We start from the raw sequence: 16,969 nt of genomic DNA, 5'->3' as shown, positions 1-16,969 counted from the left end.
AATTGACCTGGGGTAAGTGACTGGTCTCTTGGGACTTGGAAGTAACCTGAATATTTTGTTATCTTTGGTGCAAGTGACCATTTATCACTAAGTCCAGCTTGCCTGGGTGGCAAGATTGACTGGAGTGCCCCAGGGGACTGTCTGTGACTCTGTGGTGAGACTGTAACAGTACTTCACAAGTTCACATTTGTTACTAGGTTGGTGAAATCTAGTTATAAATCATACCACCAGTTTGAGGTATCTACCCTGCTTTTTGACAGTCTGCCCTGAGGTTGGCATTCATGGTTGTGAACCACTCCAGACAGTGTGACAATTGCATCAATAGGGTGATAGTACAGCTACTTCTAATCCAAACTGCTTAAGGAAGGAAGTTTTAAGGCATATTATGACATCTGGTAAGCTTCCTGCTGAATGTGGTTTAGCATTTAGAGGAAGGGAAGAAGTTATCAGCTCTCCTCAGAACAGAAATTAGCTACATATTCTTGAAGCCATTGCCGAATTAGATCTGTTTCTAAGTGAGCATATTAAATCCTACTTGTTGAAAACAATCTGTGATGAGTTCATTGAGCTAATGGGACGTAAGTTTTTTGTTTGTTTTTTTAAATTTATTGTAACTGAAGCCAAACAAGCAAAATACTACTTCTTTTTGATAGTAGATTTCAACTCCTGATATCGCTGATTTGATCAGTTATCTGTTGTCTGATGATCCTGCGTACATGGTGCCATATGTGAGTGTTTCACTGGGTTTATACTGATTGAAAGCCACACGGGCAAGTCACTCTTCCAGACTGTGAAATTCTTTTATTGGAAGCAAATGACATTGCTAATGAAAACTGCAAAGATCAGTCATACAAAAATGCAAGCAACATGCCTGGAAAGTAGGAAGGTCTTCAAGCTTAGAACAAAAGACTAAATCCACTAACTGTGTACAAGCCATGTAGAGTTCATTCTCTGAAGTTGGAACTTGCAGAGTTGATTCTTGCATGGAAGTTACAAACTTTTTCAGTTTTGTTCAAAAACGATGTTTGGGGTCGTGTTTCGTTGTTTTTTTTTGTTTGTTTTTTTGAGGCATTGCCCCAGCTGATGGCAGCTTCTGTGCAACAATCTTACCCAGAGTGAACAAGGAACTTTCCTTGTCCTAAAAATTCTGTCAGATACGAGATGGTCTTGTCATGCTGAATCGTGTAAATCAATTATAGTGAACTATGAGGGCATTCAACATTGTTTGAAAGAAACCATGGACAATGCCGAGGCAAACAGTGAAACTCGAAGGGAAGCACGATCATTGTACCAGAAAACGGGCTGACTGGGAGCTGTACTTATAAACTAGTGTAAAGCTTCAAAAGTCAAACCTGGATCTTGTTATTGCCTTTAAGTTCCTGACTTCCTTGCAAGACTTTGTTACAAGCTTTTAGTCTCAGTTTGATGATTTTGAGGTGCAAGAAAAAAGATTTGGGAAGTGATGCTGATGAGTCCTATTGTGAAGAACACAAATGTATTGTAACACACAAATTTCCAGATGGCAAAAGTGACATGAAACTTTGAGGAAGAAGGAAATTCGAGGTTGAGAACTTTTATATTATCCTCGACAAGCTAAATTATGAATTAAGTAGATATAAATACTATGCTGAACTATCCCCAAGATTTGGCTTCCTTACATCTCTTGATCAAGCATGAAGTGAAGAGGAGATGGAAACACGCACTCGGGTGTTCCTCGACACTTTCCTGAATGATTTAGAGTCTCAGTTTTTTGCCAAAATGTATCAGTTTCTAGCATTTATAAAATATTGTGACATGCAGGAAAAGAGTGCTACTGAAACCATCAAATTTTTATATGTCAAAGATCTGCGTAATATCTTCCCAAATATTTCCATTACATTGAGACTGCACCCATTACCAGCTGTGAAGCAAACTTGCCTTAATAAAAAATTATCTTCTGTCAACTATGGTAGAAACAAAGCTTACTGCTCTTGCTATCCTGTCAATTGAATGGGATTTACTTCACATACTGTCTTTTGAGGATACAATAACTGAATCTGTGGCACTTAAAGCTTGCCAGTTTAAACACATGGCATTTCATTTGACTTTTAATGTTTTTATGTTTTCTAGGCAGTATATAACCTGTTCATTGTCTTCAATTTTCTTTTCATTTTTATTCAGTAATATATAGGACTTGTTGATTGTCATAAGATGGGTACTTTATTGCTTTCATTAATACCATGTTAAGGAAAAGGGGCCTCTGAAAAACACTAGCCCCGGGCCTTGTTCAATCTGGCCCTGCAGCTGTGGTGAGTGGCTGGCTCAGGAGGCCATTGTGAGGAATGGATTTAGGGAAGTATCCAAGCAATGGAGCCAGGGCAGCTGGCAAAATTCAGTTTGTTTGTCTTGACTAGAGCTGTGCAGAGGATGGAAACTCGGTTTCATGAAGGATTTTGAGAGGTCTGTGTTTGTCTTTGTTCCAATAAGGAATGAACCCCCCCCAACATTTGAAATTTTCTGCAAAAGAAAATTCTGAACAAAATTTAATTTTGGGTTGGTTGAAATATTTTATTTTGACAAATTGACCATTTTAATTTGATAATTACAACATTTATTTTTTATATTATGTAATATAAAAAAATAAAAAAGAAAAGTTGTTTTAAAATAAAAAATCAAAAAGTTCAATTCCAAGATGTCAAAACAGCATTTTTGACATTGTCAGAATTTTTTTTTCTCCTAAAAGAAATTTTGGCAAAATTTCACAAAGCATTTTGACTTCAAAACAGTGTTCTCTGATGAAAAATGGCTGGTTGAATATATCTGACCAACTCTAGTCCTGACTAGAGGGGATGACTTGTCATGTGCTTTATTTGAAAAGGTTAAACTGGCTGTGTCTGAACTATTATCAGAGTGGGGGCAGGAGAGGGGAAAGAGAAATTTGGTATTTGGGAAGGCTGTCGGGGCTTGGTTGTTGTAGTTAGAGCAACTGCTAGAAAAATGTATAGAAGAAAGGGCGAACTTTCAAAAAGGGGGGGGTTAAAATGATTGCACTGCAAAAGTTTGTAAATATTTTATCACAAAAGAGACAGAAAATTCAATTTCCTCTGGAGAGTCTGTATGTTAAACCCGGAGACAAAATTAATCTGTTAAATTGAGAAGCAGAAGAATTTTAACTGCTTTAAGTGTAAATTTCAGTGAAACCTTAACTATGGAAGTTACTACTATAATTTCCAGACATTTTAATTTTATTCACTGATAATGACACAGATTGTAACTGGCTATAGTATTGGTATTAAAGCTAGATCAGGTTAAACTCTCTGCCTTGCACTCAGGCTTTGCCAGTACTAGAGAAATGCATTGCTTTGTCCCAGCAACTGCCAGTGATGCACTGGTGCTAAGCTAGTACGGTAGACCAGAACTCAGGTGTTTCTATCACCATGTCATGAAAACCTCAGTGAGCAGGTTTTCATGGCAAGCTGGTAAATAGTGCTTATGCCTTGGCTACAGCGGGAGCCACTGCACTGTTACTGGCCATTGTTGGAATATGGATACTAATTATGTTTTGTGCAGACACACAAATTATGTAGCTGCTTGTTCCCCCACTCACAGCCCCTTAATGGATTCTAATTGTGCTTTATTTAACTGAACATACAGGGCTGTTCACACAAATGTTTAGACCTGGTTAGGGGAATGATGCATCTTCATATTCCAGGATCCATTAACAGCAAGTAAAACTCCAAGCAGTAAGGCCTGAACCTGCAATGGTTGGGTGTGAAGTAAGAATGCCCACAAGGGTACCAAAGGGGTGTGTAAATTATTCTCTAAAATTAAAAGTAATAAGTTTTTCCCACCTATAAAACCAAATACAAATGGTCCCCTTCAGTCTGAACTCTCCTCGTGCTTACCTGCAGGGCGGGTGCAAGGATGTTTTGCGCCTAGGTGAAACTTCCACCTTGCCCCCACAAGCTCTGTGGCAGCTCTCCGCCCCTGCCCTGAGGCACCCTCCCCCCCACGGCAGCTCCCCCCTCCCCCCCGAGGCGCCCCCCCCCCAGGGCAGCTCCCCCTGGCCCGGGGAGCCGCGCAGCAGCTCCCCGCCCCAGCTCACCTCTGCTCCGCCTCCTCCCTGAGGACACCGTCGCCGCTCCACTTCTCCCGCCTCCCAGGCTTGTGGCACCAATCAGTTGTTTGGCGCCGCAAGCCTGGGAGGGAGAGAAGCAGAGCAGGGCGGCATGCTCTTGGGAGGAGGCGGAGCAGAGGTGAGTTGGGGTGGGGAGCGGTTCGCCTGCATGCCATGTCCCCCCTTACTTGCTGCAGGTGGCCCTCCACGCGCCCACCTACCCCAGGTCCCTCTGCCTAAATGCCGCCGCCGACTGGGGTGGACAAAAATCCGGTCGCCCCCGAAGGACCCTAAATGCCGCCCCCCAAATGCTAGTGCCCTAGGTGACCACCTACGTCGCCTAATGGGTTGCACCGGCCCTGCTTACCTGGACCTGAAAGGACCCTTTTCTCAAGGGTTGAATGAGATTTCAGTGTCCATAACCTCTCAGTCCTGAGCAGCTCTCGAGCTGAAAAAGATGAAAGATTTTAATGTCTTTTCCTTTAACTACACTGTTCCACTGTCTCAGATTTATTTATCCTATTTTTATTACACTTATGGACTTTGCCTTCCTTGATCCCATGTTGTGCTTTACTGGAAGACTTAGTTATTAAGTGCATACAGTGGAGCTGAGCACTAGAGGACACTGCTGCAATTGCTTTCAGTGAAGGGCTCTTTGTGTTTTGCTCACACTGATAGTATAAGGCCTGTTCTGATGGAATGTGCAAAAAGGTGGCTAAGGAAACCCCTTTTATGCTACAATAAGTGAAGGGGTGGGAGATGAAAAGCAGATTTAGGAATAGGTAACTACTTGATATGTACAATACCAAGCATGAGAGAAGAATTTTAGGCATCTCCAAATAACCTTAAACTCTTCCAGATTTAAAATGTAAAGATGTGAGAGAAATGAAGTGGTTTCCTATATTAAGAATGAGAGAGTCAAGGTTAGTTTTGTTTTATTTTATGAGCTGGTAGATCAAAGCCTATGGTCATATTTTTTTGTTTGTTTGTTTCATTTTATATTCTTCAGGGTGTCTTACCATTCTCCTCTCCATGGTATCTGAACACCTTCATTTGCTGAATGCTTTTGTGAGTCAATATTTTCTCTTCAGAGTCTTGGCATTTATTTATTTTTGGTTGGGGAGAGGGAAGAGCAGACAGGCATGTTAGTGTAAGGAGCTCATGTTAAGATCATGCTGGGTTCCTGGAGTGCTGCTCCTTACATAAATACCTCTTCTGTGAGGATGACTAGTGGACCTATGCCTCTGGTAGACTAGTTAATACTTATGGTATATATGCCCCAGACTATACACTAAACAAGTCTTGATACATGATGTACTCGGCTACTGGACTTTTCTGGATATCGAGAAAATTCGGGTTGCCTACAACCCAGGGATGCTAATTCTTAACTACACTAAGGCACCTTTAACAGTACTTTGCTAGTGCCTCGGAGGTAAATGGGAGACAAAGGACTCCAAACACTGCACCTTAGCATATTGGGTGGCAGTGAATGCTACTCTGCCAAATCAGCCTCTAATCCATGGGCCATATTCCAATATCTTTACTCAAGCTTATGCCACAGGTAACCCCATTGAGACCACCAGGACTTGCAAGGAATAAAAGTGGCAGAATCTGGACCAAAGGAGTACCTGTGGAAAGCCCTTCTTGCAGCTTACCAGCACTCTAGCCTCAGGAGGGGGACACAACTGTTTCCAACCCAGAGCCTCAGTCATTGGTGTTTAACTGCGTAACAGGACTGCACTGGTTTTGCTGTGGCAGAACATGACAGGGTTCCGTTGGAATGATGGCACTTGACAAGTGACATGGCATGCGGCCATGAACCAGAATGAGGTGCATATCTGAAGGCACCAGCAAAGTAGGTAATTGCAATGCTGCAGGTGTTGGGATATGGCAGCAGAAACAGTGAACCAGTAGCAGCACTATGGTGCCATCAAGTGGTAAATTGATTATTACAGATATCAATCATTCGGGCTGGTCAAGGTCATTTAATGAATCAAATTCTACAAATGCAGGCATTTTTCTTTTCTTTACATCTCTTTTGGGTTCTCCCATCATTTGTACCCTGTGATTAGTCAGGTGGTGTTGTCTTCTGCTCCCTGATTGGATGAGTGAGATGCAAGAGAATAATTAATAATGCATTTCTGGTATGCATTTTGGAGATTCCTGGGAATTATAAACAGCTTTGTGAATGCCGGGTGTTGTAGTTCCAATATTCATGAATAGCAGATAAACATGATTCCAAGAAGAGCGGTCAATCAAATTGGAGTAGTTTGCTCCCACGCATCTGCAAATTTTTCCCCATTCTTTTGATAAACTCCAAGGCTGAGATTTTCAGAAGTGCTTAGCTTTAGCCTGATTTTGCTGCTATTCAGGTCAATGGCAAAATTCCCATGGATTCAATGAGAGGAGAGGAAGATTAATGCAGCACTTCTGGAAATCCCACCCTAACCCAAAACTGGGCTTGTGAGAAGATATGGAGGAAGCTTAATTTATTGTCCTTTTAATCATTTATCCAGAGAGATTTCTTTATTGACCACCTAGACCAGGATGTCTTGTTATAGGGTGCCTTCAGCATCTGGAGTTTGGTGATGACAAATCTCTGTGCACCTCTGTTGATCCAACCACAAGATCAGGGCCTCTGTTTGCAGATTGCACTTGCAGAGTAGAGAGCTGAAAATTATGACAGGAGGCTCTGGAATAAAGTACTTACTTCTCTCCATGCTAGTGCTCTCCTTCGTATTGCTGTTTCAGAGACTTCAGCCTTGGTATGCAGGTGCAGAGTAGTTCATAACAGTTAGTGCTGCAGTAATCTTGGCAGCAGCAAGACAGCTTTTTGGAGAGAATATTCTTTCACCAGGAAAGTCTTGTATATAAAGTAACAGATCCAAATCCTGCAGACCTCGCCCGGTCAAAGTTCCCATTAATTTCAATGACAGTCTTGAATGAATGAAACTGCAGGATGCATATGAATTTTTGGCATAGTTTGTTTAATTTTTTAAATGAGTTTACTCATAGGCTAGGTTAAATGTAATAAACAGCTGTAAAAAGACTCTAGATACTAACAATGCAACTGTTGGGATTACTTGGGTTTAAAACACAGGGAACCTCTATATCCCAGAAATAAATGTTACCCTACTGTTTTTTAAGGTAACTTAATGTTGCCACTATGTGATATACACCTCTACCCCGATATAACGCTGTCCTCGGGAGCCAAAAAATCTTACCGTATTATAGGTGAAACCGCGTTATAATGAACTTGCTTTGATCTGCCGGAGTGCGCAGCCCCGCCCCCCCCCCAGAGCACTGCTTTACCGCGTAATATCCGAAACGGGACGCGTTATATTGGGGTAGAGGTGTATATTAAAAAACACCCACAAACCACCACCACACACAAAACCCCAGACTATTTTAAATGCTGCAGATACAAAATCCTCTCTCTCGTCATGTGTGCACAACCTTGTTAATGTGGGGCCTGAATAAAAAATAAGGTTTAAAAAAATCACATAATTGCACCACTTTTTTGTTTTCAATGGGAACAGTATTGTGCTTTAAATGTTCTCTTTAGGTGTGTTACACACAAAAAATGATGTTTAAAGAACTTTAAGGTTGCAAAGTGAAGCACTGAACAGTTAGTAAATGTCAGAATTAAGGATGCCTGTGCCACCTTGTGCACATACATTATAATAATCTTTAATTACATGATTGCATACTATTTTCTCCACAGGACTTGTGCCTCATTCAGTGCACAAGATGGACAATGTTCACTTAATTAGCAGCAATTCAGTGTTTTGTTTTAGCCTCATTGTTCAATGTGTGGCCCCATGCCCTATTTTACCGCACGCTGTTCAAACCCTTCTCTGAAGGAAAGAATTCTGAATTTCCTCATGGGCTCCTTGTCTGATCTGTCTCTCTTCTTCCCCTCCTGGCCTGCATTTACCTCCCATACCATGCACATTGTTGCCCATCCCAATCTCTCTTAATCCCAGTCTGCCTTCCTGGCCTCTTTGCCTAATCTCTGTATTCCCTCCCCACTCCCACATCCAAGTCTCTTTGCCCAGCCGGTCCCATTTCTCCTGCAATGTGGCTCCTCATCAGATCTGTGTCTCCTCTCACACATCTCCTTCTCTTATCCCACTTATTTTCAATCTCCTACCCCGCCTCTTCATCCAATCTGTCTCACTCCCTCCTCTCTGCCTTGCTGTTTCTATCCCTGGCATAGGTGCTGGAACTATGGGGGCAGGGGGTGCTGCTGCACCTCCTGGCTTGAAGTGGTTTCCATGATATACAGGGTTTACAGTTTGGTTCAATGGCTCTCAGCACCCCCACTATACAAATTGTTCCAGCACCCATGATCCCTGGTTTACATTCCCAATCTTTCCTCCCAACTCTCCGGCCTAGTTTCCTTCTCCCCCTGTCAGCCTCCAGTCACAGTCTTCTCCATCTACAGGCTCCTTGTCCTAATCTTCTGCCCCCTCCCTCAGGTCTGACTCTTGTCCCCTCTGCATTCGAATCAGGCGGTTTCCTCCTCCGTACTGTCTGTGCCCAGCAGGGGGACATTGAGGGAACAGGAGAGACAAGCTCTCAGTTCCAAGCAGGGGTGCAGGAACTGGGAGTGCTGGGAGTGTGGCAGCACCCCGCTGGCTTGAAGTAGTAAAAACCGAATACATGGTTTCCCCTTTCAGCATCCCTACTATAAAAATTGTTCCTACACCCCTGACTCCAAGGCCCTGGTTCTTGCCCAGCTCAGTGCTGCAACTGCAGGGAAAGTTCGGCTTCAGCACTAGACGGAGCATACTGGGTGCAGATGGAATCTTAGGGGAGTTTAGCTCTGAATGTCTAGCAAGTTTGTACTGAGAACATTTGAACTGTGACTTTTCAAAAGCTACAGCTTGGCCAAATTTGGCCAAGATTTTTACAGGAGCAGCAAAAGACATAAAACTCTGAAGTCCACCCAACTGCAAAATTTCAAGTACCTGCTCCAAAGCAGTGGGCCCTAGAGCCACTTAAAGATGCCAGAATTTTTTTAACATGGACAAAACAATATATTCACTGGCTGCCTCTTAGAAACAGCTGAACCATTTTGACTGACATTTTCTAGCAGAACTCTGCATGAGGGAAAAACTCTGCAGACCATTTCAGCCCAGATGGTTACACTTTAGCATAGGTACAAGCAACTGCATTATGGCAGGGGGGTGTGATTCAGAGCCAGAGTGCGTTCCTGGAGCGTGGGGAGATACAGCAGGCTGCCGACTGAGCTCCTTCCAAGCCACAGGGGGCTATTTTTCCTTTTCTGCTGGCTGGAGTGCTCCAACAGGGCTACGTGAGCACGCTTACTCCCCTCTCCCCCAGCCCCAGCCGCGCCCTCTGCCTGACCAGTAGGGCCTAAAAAATAGGAGGGCCGAAGGCTATAGCCTTATTAGCCTATGGTTAATCTGGCCCTGGTGGTGAAGGAGTCTGTTATCTGTAAGACCCCCTGCCTTATTTGTTGAGAAGTTGGAAGGTGTGTAGTGACTGCAGGAAGAGAAAGGATGGTCTTATGGTTCGGGCAGCTGAATGTTACCCTGGAGACTTGGATACTATCCTTGCTTCTGCCACCAAATTCCAATGTGATGCTAGGCAAATAACTTACACCAAACTTTTTCTCTTGTAATCACTTCTGCATGTAAAAGGCTATATCATAACGTATATACAAAGCAGGCCGGATCAAGGTTCCACAGGCAACATTATTTCTGGCTTTTTCTAACTTGAGTGCACTTGACTGTATTGCATCCTTTTAATTCTTATTTTTGTATGTCCTAATTTTGTATGGTTTAGTTTATTGCCGAGAGCAACCTTAACTAATGTTAAACGAAGGTGGGGTTTTATTTTTTTGGTGGGGATTGTGAATAATTTAAAAAAATAAAGGTATTTGCTGAACATGGTTTTGATCCAGAGGCCCCCTGAAGTTAATGGGACGACTCCTTTTGACTTCAATGAGCTTTGGATCAGGCCCTAATACCACCTATCTACCATAGTTAAGATTGCAAAATTGTTTCCATTTAAACTCTCTATTATTATACGCTTATACATTTCTACAAAACTCACCTTCAAGGCTGAAATTTTCCATACTTGGTTCTTGGCTGTAGTGAAACATTTTTTTAAAAGATTGAGCAAAATCTACTGAGCCGTTTTTGAGTTATGGGAGAGGAATAAAATATGCTTTTCACACTGTTAATGAAATCACACCACATTCTCTTCCCGACACAGCTACAGCAAAAAGAGTGAAAACTGCCATGGTCATAACATGCAGTGTGTCTTCCTTTTTACCAGGACAGGAGTCCTTCAGCTTCTTCATCATCCTCCACCACCTCAAGAACTACTACCAAAACGTTTCCTTTAAAGCACAAAACACGCTCAGTGAATGTGAAGCCTCCAAACACTAACCATCCATCCCATGGTATCAAAGATCTGGAGATCCGCCTGCTGCAAGTGGAGTGTGAAGAGCTCAAAAACCGACTAGGGTGCTTGAGGGTAAATATAAATCCACCTCTGTTGTGAACTGAAAAGGGTCTTGTTCACAGTGACACTATAACCAAGCAGGAAGAATGCAATCAGTTAATTTTTGCTCTGAGTTAAATATATTTTGTTTTATTTTGATACTTCAACATGCTATGTTATGTGAGAGTGCACAGACCTCATCTTATTAATAATATGCAGGGACTTAGCTCTCTGCTTAGGTAGTTTTTTATAATATAGTAGTGTGTTGGAGGTCTCACTGTGCTGGGGCTATACAAATGCATAGTGAGAGACAGACTCTGCCCCAAAGAGATTACAGTATAAATAAACAGGATAGATGAGTGGGAGGAGAAATGAAGACATAGAAAAGTGAAGTGATTTTTCCCACCAAGCAAGTCAGTAGCAGAGCTGGTCATAGACACCTGACCAGGTCTCGTGACTGCCAGTCTAGTGCCCTGTGCATGAGACTGGAGACTCACTCAAGCAGCCCAGAGAAAAGTTTTCTGTTTATCCAAAAATGTTTTCATTTCTTATCAGCAGTGCACTGTGCACTTCAAGAATGAAGCCTTAGGAAAGCAAAACATGTTACCTTAAAGTTGGCAGGGGGTGAGGGTAGGGGTTCCTTGCCGGACAAGCTGGCTCACTCCACATCTTACCGAGGCTGCCAGGAGGCACAGTTTTATTACCATGTATTACTTAGCACGCTTGGTGCTTTACAGTTAAATAAGTTCTGTGCTTGAGGGGCTTAAGTATTGTCCGATAGCACAGTGACTGAAGACATCAAACAGTGAAGAGACAAAACTTGGAGTGAAGAAGAGCTCTTGGAGAGAACATTGTTAGATTTTCCAGAAGTGGGTAACAGAAGTCCTGAGTAGAGTAGAGATGGGATGACCAAGAATGTTATACCTGAAAAGTAAAACCTGCACCACTCGAAGGTCAGACATTCAACATATGTCTCCAATAGTTCTGTTCCCTGCTGTTTGTCTTAGATTTTAAAATGCATGGGATAGGGACCATTTTGTTTTGTGCCTGTACAGCGCAGGGCACAGTACCTGCTGTCCCAGTGTAATCCTATTACTCTTTCCCCATATACACATCACACCAGTAAATGTTGTTAACAATTCCCAATTCAAGACAAACTGATACCAATTTGTATATGATGTTCAGGAAGAAAGTTGACGGTAAGACTTGAGAATAACAGCGGTCAAAGCCAGTCTTACAAAATTACCACTATAGTTTACTGCCCCAGGCTTACAATCTCCTAAATAATTATTATAATGCAAATGCTTAAGACATTCTACTTGCCCCAACTAAAATATTATTCCATCATGTGAGGGGGTAGGTAGACTTTTGCAAGACTGTTACTTGTTTGTTTGTATTACAGTAGCACCTAGGAGCCCCAGTCACGAACTGGGACCCCGTTGTGCTAGGTGTTGTACAGATACAGAACAAAAGGACGGTGCCTGCTCCAGGGGCTTACAACCTACGTATAATATGAGAGATAACAGATGGATACTGACAGACCGGGGGAGTACAATGCAGTAATGAGACAATGCCATCTAAATAGACAAGACAGACACAGAGTAGGGGAAGGGGGTCTAACACACAAGCAGCGTGAACGAGATGACAGTGGCATGTTAGTTCCACAGTATTTCTGGTGGGCGGGTGGGTTGACATAGGGTGGAATCAGCTAGATGGAAAGGGAAAGAGGCTGAGCAGGATGGGGCAAATGTGGAGTGAAGCTGAGGTGAAGCAACTGAGGGTGCGGAGAGGTTGGCGCAAACAGCCAGTCAGCCCAGGGTAGAGAATCCCAGAAAACAGTCTATGGTTCTGCTGGAATGTCCAAAGGTCCCTGCTTTGGCTGCTGCTGTTCCCACTGGCTGGAGTCTCTGACTGGCTCCTCTTTGTCCCCCAAAGCCACATGGGAGGGCAGAAGGGGAAGTACTGCCAGGGTCCTTGTGCCCTGAGAGAGAGTGGGGCTTCCCTACCTAGTCCTGGGTCAGGGGAGGTGCCAGAAAGAAGTAGCCCTGGCTTTGCCCTATTTTACCCCCTCCCCAGTGCAGCAGTCCCTGCTAGGTCTGCTTCTGTTTCTACCAGCTGGAATCTCTAGCAGGACTAAAGGAAATGCACTGCTACTTCTAGAGAGGGGGAAATGTCTATGTTTTGTCCACCGTTTTTTACAGTGCTCTTATTATGGAAATCTAACCCTCACATCTGCCAGCTAAGAGTCCTCATTTGTTGGAGATGACAGTCTAAGCCAAATTAGGGTATTTTAAATCTTTGAGGAAGTCCAGATACTATTTGGTCATTAAATAGAGAGTGAGTTATAAGATAGACTGTATCTCTATGGTTTACTAAAGCAAGTGCAGCAAAAGACAGGAGCTCATTAACAATAAATATTTTGCAAGCTAAGCCAATTTGGGTTTGAATTCACAATGCTCTGGATTGGGCCTGAGTTCAGACTTTTATTAATGGATATACTCTGGATTAATAGTCAGAGAGGTATCTCTGTAATTTTAAATTTTGTCTCTCATAGCAAACATTGGGATGGAAGAACCTTCAGATAATACATATTGAACTAAAGTTTCTATCCCGCTCTGCCAGCATTTTTAATCTGCTGTAAAATCACTAATGTCAATATACCCACAATGCATTGTGTAATGAGATATCCTTCACATGAACATTGATGAAAGCTTGCTGAGTCAGCCATCTTGTTTTCTGTTTCTAAATTTTCCATCCCAGCCTTCTATCTTGTTTTGCATTATTATACTGGACCATGGATTTATCAAAGCTTTGCTTCCCAACCTACCCAGTTCTTGAAAGATTTGCTTCCATGCACAGGAATTACAATCCCTAACCTGATTATTGGTCCCAGCAATTGCATCACCATTATTTAAGTAGAATGAGTTAATGCATTAGAAGAACATTAGGATTTTGAGTTTCTTATGCCATAAGCAATGTATCAACTTTTTAGATGGCAGAAGTCTGTGATATGGACAATTCTAAATAAAGGACAAAGAAATTCCAATCTTATGTGCTTTCTGAATTATTTTGATTGTACAATCTTTATCCCTTATGTGGATGCTATACAGTACAAGGCTGTCTACAATATAAAAATCAACTCAAGTATGATGCAGCAGGAACATTTTTTCCTTCTTGGTTTAATGATCCTTAATATTTCAAATGCATAAATATAGATACTTTACTCTGGCAGATGTTATTGTTTACCTAGAAATCCAGTGATGATAAATTGTACATTGCCATCACTGTGCATTAAAAAACAGCTATTGAAGAACATTTTTGTCATACAGGAAGGGCTGATGGGTCAGAAGCCAAGTGATATGGAGGAGCTATTGAAACAGTCTCAGAAAGAGCTATTGTGGCTTCAGAGGCAGCTGTCTTTCATCGCTACAGGAGGGCCTACATGCATTTTGTCAGCTAGCCAGGTGAGTTCCTTCATTACTGTTGGCTATTTTGTTGTTTTAATTTTTTTCCAGTCTTATTTTGCTGTGCAAAGAGGAATCCCCTCACATCATTGTAACTCTATTGACTTCAGTGGCATTACTTCTGATTTATGCAGGGATAATTTCCTGGAGGATACAAAGAATATGCAATTCCTTTAGAAATGGCTGTGAAGATGAATGAAGGTTAAGCACTGAAATGGCATATTGCAGTTATACTGCATAAGAGATGGCTTGAGTTACTATTGCCTTCCCTAAAGACAATTGTAAAATTTTAAATGGCAACAGAGATACTCAGCATCTGACGCTGACTTGCCATCTGGCAGAGCTCACCATGTATAGTACTAGATAAATAGTAAATTATTTATGTTAGTAATGCTTTAATATCTTATCGTTCCAACTGGTAACAGCAATAACTTACCTTGTGGGTGCTGATCTGCCAGCGAGAAACAGGTTGAATACATTAAGTTTTTAAGACTTTGGTTTAGGTTTTACATGGCTACTAGTCACAAAGGACATTTTTTTTGAAAGCTTGCCATCAGCACAGCCTTGCTTACTGTTTTGAAAAGGGCTCCTATTTAGGCACCACAGACTAGCTTTGCTCATATTGTTAGGTACTTTAAAATCATGTAGTTTCTCGTGCAGCTAAGAACTAGAGATGAATTCAATCCAAAACTTAAGATCCAGACACCTTCAAACATTGATATTCAGATCGAGATTCAAACTTCATAGCTGGTTGTTCTCTTTTTTAATCCTTAGAACCATACACCCTTCAACTTTGTTTAACTTAGCATCCAGATCTGAACTTCTGCAGGTCGAGCCCATCTCTAAACTGAAATGGGAGATGGGAAGAAAGAAAATGACATGATTACTAGGGCCGACCAGAGAATGTTGAGGTTTCAAAAACTGTTTTCATTCTGATGCAGAGCAAAAAACAAGACCTTTTGAAATTTTTTGCAAGGAAAAAAAAACAGTGAGTGAGAGAGAGACCCGATAACAGCCACTTACAGACAAAATTCAGAGCCAGAGGACCAGATTCTCAAGCCTATTTAAGGCCTCTTTGCACCATTGGTTTTTGTAGAGACAAATCATGCCTCACCAATCTACTAGAATTTGTTGAGGGGGTCAACAAGCATGTGGACAAGGGGGATCCAGTGTACTTACATTTTCAGAAAGCCTTTGACAAGGTCCCTCACCAAAGGCTCTTAAGCAAAGTAAGCTGTCATGGGATAAGAGGGAAGGTCCTCTCATGGTTGGTAATTGGTTAAAAGGGTAGGAATAAATGGTCAGTTTTCAGAATGGAGAGAGGTAAATAGTGATGCCTCCTAGGGATCTGTACTGGGCCCAGTCCTATTCAACATATTCATAAATGATCTGGAAAAAGGGGTAAACAGTGAGGTGGCAACATTTGCAGATGATACAAAACTACTCAAGATAGTTAAGTCCCAGGCAGACTGTGAAGAGCTACAAAAGGATCTCACAAAACTGGGTGACTGGGCAACAAAATGGCAGATGAGATTCAATGTTGATAAATGCAAAGTAATGCACATTGGAAAACATAATCCCAACTATACATATAAAATTATGGGGTCTAAATTAGCTGTTACCATTGAAGAAGGAGATCTTAGAGTCACTGTGGATAGTTCTCTGAAAACATCCACTCAGTGTGCAGCAGGAGCCAAATAAGTGAAAGACTGTTGGGAATCCTTAAGAAAGGGATAGATAATCATAGAATATTAGGGTTGGAAGGGACCTCAAAGCAGGACCAATCCCCAGATTTTTACCCCAGTTCCCCAAACGGCCCCCTCAAGGATTGAATTCACAATTCTAGGTTTAACAGGCCAATGCTCAAACCACTGAGCTATCCCTCCCCTTCTGATAGTGGCTACTGCCAGGTGTCTCTAAGGGAATGAACAGAACAGGGAATCCTCAAGTGATCACAAGACAGAAAATATCATATTGCCTCTATATAAATCCATGGTACACCCACATCTTGAATACGCATGCAGATGTGGTTGCCACATCTCAAAAAAGATGTATTGAAATTGGAAAAGGTTCAGAAAAGCACAACAAAAATGATTAGGGGTATGGAACAGCTTCTGTATGAGAAGAGATTCATAAAACTGGGACTTTTCAAGTTGGAAAAGAGACGACTAAGGAGGAATCTGATCGAGGTCTATAAAATCATGACTGGTGTGGAGAAAGTAAATAAGGAAGTGTTATTTACTCCTTCTCATAACTCAAGAACTAGTGGTCACCAAATGAAATTAATAGGCAGCAGGTTTAAAACAAACAAAAGGAAGTATTTCTTCGCACAATGCACAGTCAACCTGTGGAACTCCTTGCCAGGGGATGTTGTGAAGGCCAAGACTATAACAGGGTTAAAAAAAGAACTAGATAAATTCATAGAGGACAGGTCTATCAATGGCTATTAGCTAGGGTGGGCAGGGATGGTGTCCTTAGTCTCTGTTTGCCAGAAGCTGGGAATGGGTGACAGGGCGTGGATCACTTGAGGATTCCCTGTTCTGTTCATTCCCTCAGAGACACCTGGCATTGGCCGCTGTCAGAAGACAGGATGCTGGGCTAGATGGACCTTTGGTCTGACCTAGTATGGCGGTTCTTATGTTCATTCAGGTGGGGCATAAAGGGGCCATAATCTACTGGCAAATGTCCATCAGATAATTCTCCCAGCATAGGACAAGTCTTTGCTAGTGTGTCTGTGCTGCAGTCAGTCTTTGTGCTTCTGCCCCCACCCTCTCCTAGCATGTGGAGCAGGGAAAAGGTATGGCTGAACTCCACTATGCTATAGTAGTCATTCTTTGCCGTAGGTTTCATTAAGAACTCTCCACCTGTGGGATAACTTAATGCTGCTACCTGGCTGCATCTCTAAGTTGCGTAGGGTTTGTGGCTGGCCTTT

The 16,969-nt window shown here is 42.2% G+C and overlaps 1 protein-coding gene across 2 annotated transcripts in view; it reads left to right on the top strand.

The window, feature by feature from the left end:
* Positions 1–16,969, top strand: part of RIMBP2 (RIMS binding protein 2) — a 338,869-nt gene that overhangs the window by 15,943 nt on the left and 305,957 nt on the right. Inside the window, exons 3-4 of one of the 2 annotated variants that reach the window (XM_044989706.1) lie at positions 10,406–10,606; positions 13,903–14,037. In XM_044989706.1, coding sequence (XP_044845641.1) covers positions 10,406–10,606; positions 13,903–14,037 — 336 coding nt within the window. Of the gene's footprint in view, positions 1–10,405; positions 10,607–13,902; positions 14,038–16,969 lie in introns of those variants that run through there. The other variant, XM_044989705.1, reaches the window with a different exon arrangement.

The sequence above is a fragment of the Mauremys mutica genome, chromosome 16 (genome assembly GCF_020497125.1).
Source record: "Mauremys mutica isolate MM-2020 ecotype Southern chromosome 16, ASM2049712v1, whole genome shotgun sequence".
Classification (NCBI taxonomy): Eukaryota; Metazoa; Chordata; order Testudines; family Geoemydidae; genus Mauremys; species Mauremys mutica.
Note: the sequence above shows the minus strand (reverse complement) of the source record. Positions and strands in the feature narration are given on the sequence as shown.